A 6048-nucleotide genomic window follows, 5' to 3' on the forward strand; every position below is an offset into this window, starting at 1 on the left:
TCAGCTTAATGTGAGGCTACGGCAGTGTGAGACAGTCAGCTAGGGATTTTCCACACTCAATCTCTTTTAGTACCAAATTATCACTTTCTTTTCCCATCCCTCTACGTTGGCTCATCAAGGAAACACTCTGTGAATCCACAAAGAAGGAATTTCATAATAAGGACTTCAGGAAAACCCAACTGACTTGTCTGAGGCTGTAAGAGCTTCATGTTAGCTTCAGATTCACTTTGGAGAGCATTTTCACACGGAGCACGGAGGAATGTGGATTCTGTTCCTCTATTACTTTGGATATAGATTTTTTTTGAAGTCCATACGATCAACAAATTAACATGTAACTGATTTTAATTTACACACGTGTCAGTGATGCGTTTAGCAAAAAAGAAAGTTAACCTTTTAACTATTCAGCATCAGAGTGTGAAAAAAGGCTGAGGAACTTTACCCAAGGTTTCTCAGAGCTTAGTGATTATGTTTTTGTTTGGATTCATATTTTCTGTTATTAACTAGATGGTTTTATTGAAGGTAAAATGGTTTTAAGCATCTAGCTGAACTCTGCATATTTGTATTGATATGAGAGTAAAAAGCTTCAATCTCATTGAAAGTGAATGCAGCTGTCATGGACAGTGTGACAAAGGAAATCTGAGTGATGTCAGCCATTCTATTATCTTAGAAAAGATTTGTAGAATATTCATTTTAACTGAAAGCTTCTGCAAGCACTGAGAGTTTAACAATACACCAATAATGGTGTTTTTTAATGGATCTTTCTCCATCTAAAAACCTCAAATTTCCTTCTGTTTTGTAGATTTTGTATGCCAAATTAGTTGTGTTGATTCTTAGTTATTTTAAGGACTCCTGCAGAGCTAGATTGGTATGCTAGTTTTACCCCATTAGCACATTTTTCTATTTAATTATTTATGGATTCTTTTGGCACATTTTCCTACATTAAATAACATTTTCTTGTCTATTTCAGGAGGTTTTTTCCTTTTAATTGAATCTATTTGCATCGTGAAACTTCAATAAAAGAGAAGCAGCAAACGCAGCACTTGCAGTGAGAAAAAAGAAGTGCGCAGAAGTTCAGCATGATGTGTTACGCTAACCACTTTTTGCCAGTGTTAATTGCATTATTATTTCCTGAAGCCACTTTCCCATTTTGCTTTATTGTCCTTCCTCTAAGTGTGAGGTTTGCAGAACAGCACCCGGTGAACCTGCTCAATACAATTCAGCAGAGTGCAGCTATCCTGTACGCAAGCTTTCTCCAGAGCTCTGCCGCTGAAGGACTGAATTGCCCTCTGAACCTCTACATCTTTCTATAGCACAGTACTCCACTGCATCATAGTTACTAACAGCTGGTAAGTGTAGCCTCTGCACTGGAAGCACATCTGTGACGTACACAGAAATGCCGGACAACAAACCGACATTTCCTCCCTGCTTCATACAGATGTACAAATAAGCGCGCGCACTAACAAGGCATTACAAACGAGCCTCTTCCATCCTGTTACACTTTAGTGTCACAGGAGCCAGGGGCGTCGTCACCACAACATACAAAGAAACACCTCTCTGGCAGTGTTTAAACAGCCTGAGCAGAAACATGCTTCTGAGACAGGCAGGATTCATATAAACACAGACCAACACAATTACAAGGGAGCCTTGTGCTGCAGCTGAAACAATGCTTCTAGCAACTGTGTTGTTTGCACTTTGAATGAGTTCGGTCCATACACTTGTAGCCATAGAGGGAGAGAGCGTGGGTGTATGTGTGTAGGGGGAAGGGAGTGCTTCTGGGTGTGGTCCCCCCTCCCTGCTCGTGTATACCAATAGATATACGGATGTCTAGATATTAAAAACTGTGGGGGAAGTGCTAATGATGTGATGGTTTTGTGGCGAGCCTGAGTATCACCTTGGCACAAGAGGAGCACAGCCTGGGGCAGGGAGGGGGCCTTTTTTTCTGCCTTTATTATGCCCGTCCCTGAGGTCCACCTCTCCTAATGTCATGCAATGTAGCTCTGACAGCTACCTTCAAAAGCATCAGCAGGGGTTCGCTGAACAGAAATCCCCCCACTGCTCATTCCTTTCCTATTTCCTTTTTTTCAAAACAAACACATTCAGCAAACAGAGATGCATAGAAACAGCATACAGCAAACTAACAGCACACAACACAACAGCCGCTTATCTGCACGTGGACATACACCTATTTCTATACTGTGAATTACACTCTTCCACTTCTCTCTTAGCTCTCAGCAGCTACTCCCCCTCCCTCCCGCTTCCATCCAGCACCCAGAGATAACAGCCTTCCCTTTGGGCAGGCAGGCAGGCAGGCAAGCAGCGGAGGGGACAGCCATGGATATGTTCTGCCTGCTATCTAATGAGCGTCGGAATGTCACTGTGGGCCTGTCTGCTGGTCCCAGCTAGCCAAGCCTCCATACATGTGGAATCAGCACAGTCTATCAAACAGCTGGCAGACAGCTCTGCTCTGCATTTCTATCTCTTCCTCTCTCTCTTTCTCCTTCCCATCCCAGCTTCTTTCTCTCGAGCTCCCGCACTCATTTTCTCTTTTACAGAACGTGCCTCCTCCTTTCTGTTCCTGATTGCAAACAAGCAGATGCCCAGGTCCGTTCTGCCGTTGCAGCTCTGCCCGCCTCCCCCTCACCCAGCATCATCGACTTAACATAGACATCCCAAATGAAGGATGGAGGCAAGCTACCATAAATAAGACACTGCTGTCTCCGCCTGGATAACTGTATGTACTTAGCAAAAGGTATCGTAGGAAAATAAGATAGCGCAATGACAAAGGGGTACCAGTCACAGAATAGTTGTTCTTTTTCTCCTTTTATTTTGTGGAAAGAAACCTGCAGGTAGCTTCTTTCACTAACTGTCTTTGTTTCTCTCTCTCTAACTCTCCCTTTGCTACCCGCCTGTGTAGAGCACTTCTGAGTGTTGTCTACACAGAGGACATCAAATGGCCTGCCTTCACAAAGATACTGGAGTTGCTGCTCCATGCAGAAGTGCCGCTGTCTCAGCGGTTGTGCAGGGAGATTAGAAGATATCAGCGAGGAGGCGGGGTCGACAAATGATTGTGGTGTTTCTCTGTCCCAAAACAATGCCGTCACTTTGGTACATTACGTGATCCGTGATGAGAACCTTCTTGTGGAGATGTGTTACATCGCCATATCTTTTGTTTTGCCACTGATCTGGGAGCAAAAAACAATTTCCTCTTTTGCTACTTTTGCCTGGGTTATGATAGACATCTCCATCCCTGTGATGGAGCTGTTAACAGTTTCATTTGGATTGTAATGAGCGTCTGACATCAAGTAACAAAGACGTAACACTGACAGAAATTTTAAAAAAAAGAAGTGAAAAAGCATTTTAAAAAGTCAAGCACGACCTCATCTTTGACAACTCTGTTTTGCACGCTACACGCACTGCCTTGCAGCTGACAACATGATCACTCTGCGGCCCATTCACATTTTTAGCGACGCAAACTGTTCAAACTCACACACTCCAGAAGATCACCAAATGGGTGAATTCTTGCAGGGGGCCCATTCACTCTCCAGACTCACTTCATATATCAACTCTGACTGTGGGATTTTTGTCTCGGCCTAATCTGATTAAGCTCAGGCATTCTATGATTCTTTGTATGATCCTCCCATCTCTCCCCCTCTGCCTGCCCTCAACACAACACTTTTTCATGAAAACCGAACATGCCTATTGTTCAGGCAGGTGGTAGTCTGAGGCCACCCCCCCCCAGCTAAATCCAAATAGAGAGAAAAAACTGATAATGCACTGTATGTTGCAGTTTACAGTCTGTTACACAGGAACAGACAAACACAAGAATCATATAAAGGAATCTGATGCACAGCATTATTCGATGATCTAACATCAGACATCTACGGGCATCTCAGCTCAGGATCTGTGGATTACTGGGCTGCATCATGTTGGCCTTTCTAGTTGTGTAAACAAAACATACAAAGGAAATAAACAAAATGAAATGAGTAGTTATCATAGGAAAACATGTTCTTTGCATGGACATCATCTCATCTGCTTTACATTTTAACTTCAGACAGAGACAGAGTGAATGTGTGTTATGGTACCTTGGAAGTGGAAAGCTCTAGACTCGCTGTGGAAGCCCTGGACCTGAGTAACTCCATCAAAGCCTTCTCCAAGCGTTAGTTCATCAAATACGCTGATGCGCAGGGCAGGGTCAACCCCAAAACCTATAACTAATTTACAAACAGAAAACATTTTATTTTATTTAAACCACTGTTATTAAAAAAAAGAGTCTTGTGATGCTAGAAAAAAATATCATGTTTGTTTCAGGGGGAGATGTGTCAGGTCAGGTTAAGATTAAGAGCTGATTATTTCTGAGAAGGTTTGGTCACAAGTTAAGCAAAACAGCACATCATTTAATGAAGCTGATCTCATGTTAAAAAGCAAAATGTTGCGACATAACGGTTCATTTAAAAATCAGTGACAGCCTTTTGTCCTACCTGAGGAGACGAAAAATACACCGGAAATCAGAAACAGCTGTAATAATCTCATGATGAATGTATAAAAAAAACAAAAGCAAAATTAGTCCATGTTTTGTCCACTTCCGAGAGACAGCGTTCTTCAATCACATGCGAATGATGTATCACCCTCGCACGGGAGGCTGTTACCAATCCCAAATGCTGAGCGGAGGCATCATCACAACTTTAGATGCCCGGCGATGCGAATTTTTTTTTTAAAAAAGGGGGGAGAGAGAAGCAAATCCGAAAGAGGGGGAGGAAAAAACACAGCAATGATGCTGAAATTATTCCATGTAACACAGGGTCTGCTCCATCCGCATCATCCGCGGCACAGGTGGCTGACAGAGGACGGACAAAGCGAGCTGCTCTGCCTCGGCAGCTCAACAGACGCTCCTACAGCAGTGCGAACGAGCTGTGTGCGCTGAAGGAGTGCAGACAGAGAGAGGAAGGGAGAGGAGAAACCTGTCAAGGAGCGAGAGACAGGGGGAAAGAGGGGCCCCCTGGTGGCCTGAGATGGGAAAAGCTTTTATATCCATTACATGCATCTCGATTGCAACCACGCCTCATCCTGGCCCATGTCTACTGTAATCTCTCTCTAAAAAAAAAAAGAAAAGAAAAGAAAAAAAGGAATTTTTGTCAGTGCCTTAGCTTACATGAAATTCAGGGTTAGGGTCAATGTTTAAATGTTTAAGAAAGCAAGAAGTAACGACGATCAAGACAAAAATCTAATTATTCAGTTTTATTCTATATAAAGCAAAATAAATAAATAAAAACAGGCTTTGTGTGCGCGTATGTTATTATATTGTTATTATTACGGGATAATCCTAGGGTTTTGGCTCATCTTATTAAAACACTGGGTAGCAACCTTGATCTTTGACTCCAATTTCAAATTTGACAGTCAAATGAATTCTGTGGTCTGGAAGCAGTTTCTTCCATCTCCGGACTAAAAACTCCTTGACTTTGTTATGTTAAAACTGGACTACTTAGAGCACTGCATGCTGTAGTTAGTCCATCATCTCTCGCCCACTTACAATTAGTCCAAAAAGCTGCAGCCAGATTATAGAGTGGGACAACGAGAAAGAGAGAGAGAGTGATCACATTACTCCAGTGTTGGCAGCCTTACATGGCTCACTGTGTATTACAGAATCCATCATGCAGTGGCACTGTTTGTGTTTAAAGCCTTAAGGTGTCTTGCACCTGCATATGTGGCAGATAAGCTCCATATGCTACTGATGTACAATTTACATACTTAATTATTATTTGGATTTGTCCATTTGGAAGTCTACTTGGTGTGACGTGCTTGGATACTCATGTTAAACGTAATCAAAGTTTCAAATGAAGACGTCAGCATATCAACAAATAATTCAGGTGAGTCAAAAGCTTAGACTTTAGGCTGCTCTAAACACTTTGTTTACTTTACTTCTTCATTTGTGTTTCCGTAGAGAGGCTGACACAGCTTGTTTCAAGCAGCTGATGAAGTGAGGGGTTGCATCAAGTCTCAACATGAGATAAATAAAGATTATTTTGAACTATGAGTCAAACAAAACAACTT

At 42.3% G+C, this 6048-nt stretch overlaps 1 protein-coding gene across 1 annotated transcript in view; it reads right to left on the reverse strand.

Moving 5' to 3' along the window:
* The window catches only part of nell2a (neural EGFL like 2a), an 85202-nt gene extending 80267 nt beyond the window's left edge, over positions 1–4935 (reverse strand). Inside the window, exons 1-2 of the mRNA XM_004563786.4 lie at positions 4479–4935; positions 4083–4211 (exon numbers count right to left, since the gene is read on the reverse strand). Coding sequence (XP_004563843.1) covers positions 4083–4211; positions 4479–4530 — 181 coding nt within the window. The 5' untranslated portion in view covers positions 4531–4935. The remainder of the gene's footprint in view (positions 1–4082; positions 4212–4478) is intronic.
* Between the last annotated feature and the right edge of the window lie 1113 nt (positions 4936–6048).

The sequence above is a fragment of the Maylandia zebra genome, linkage group LG7, assembly GCF_041146795.1.
Source record: "Maylandia zebra isolate NMK-2024a linkage group LG7, Mzebra_GT3a, whole genome shotgun sequence".
In the NCBI taxonomy this organism is placed as follows: Eukaryota; Metazoa; Chordata; class Actinopteri; order Cichliformes; family Cichlidae; genus Maylandia; species Maylandia zebra.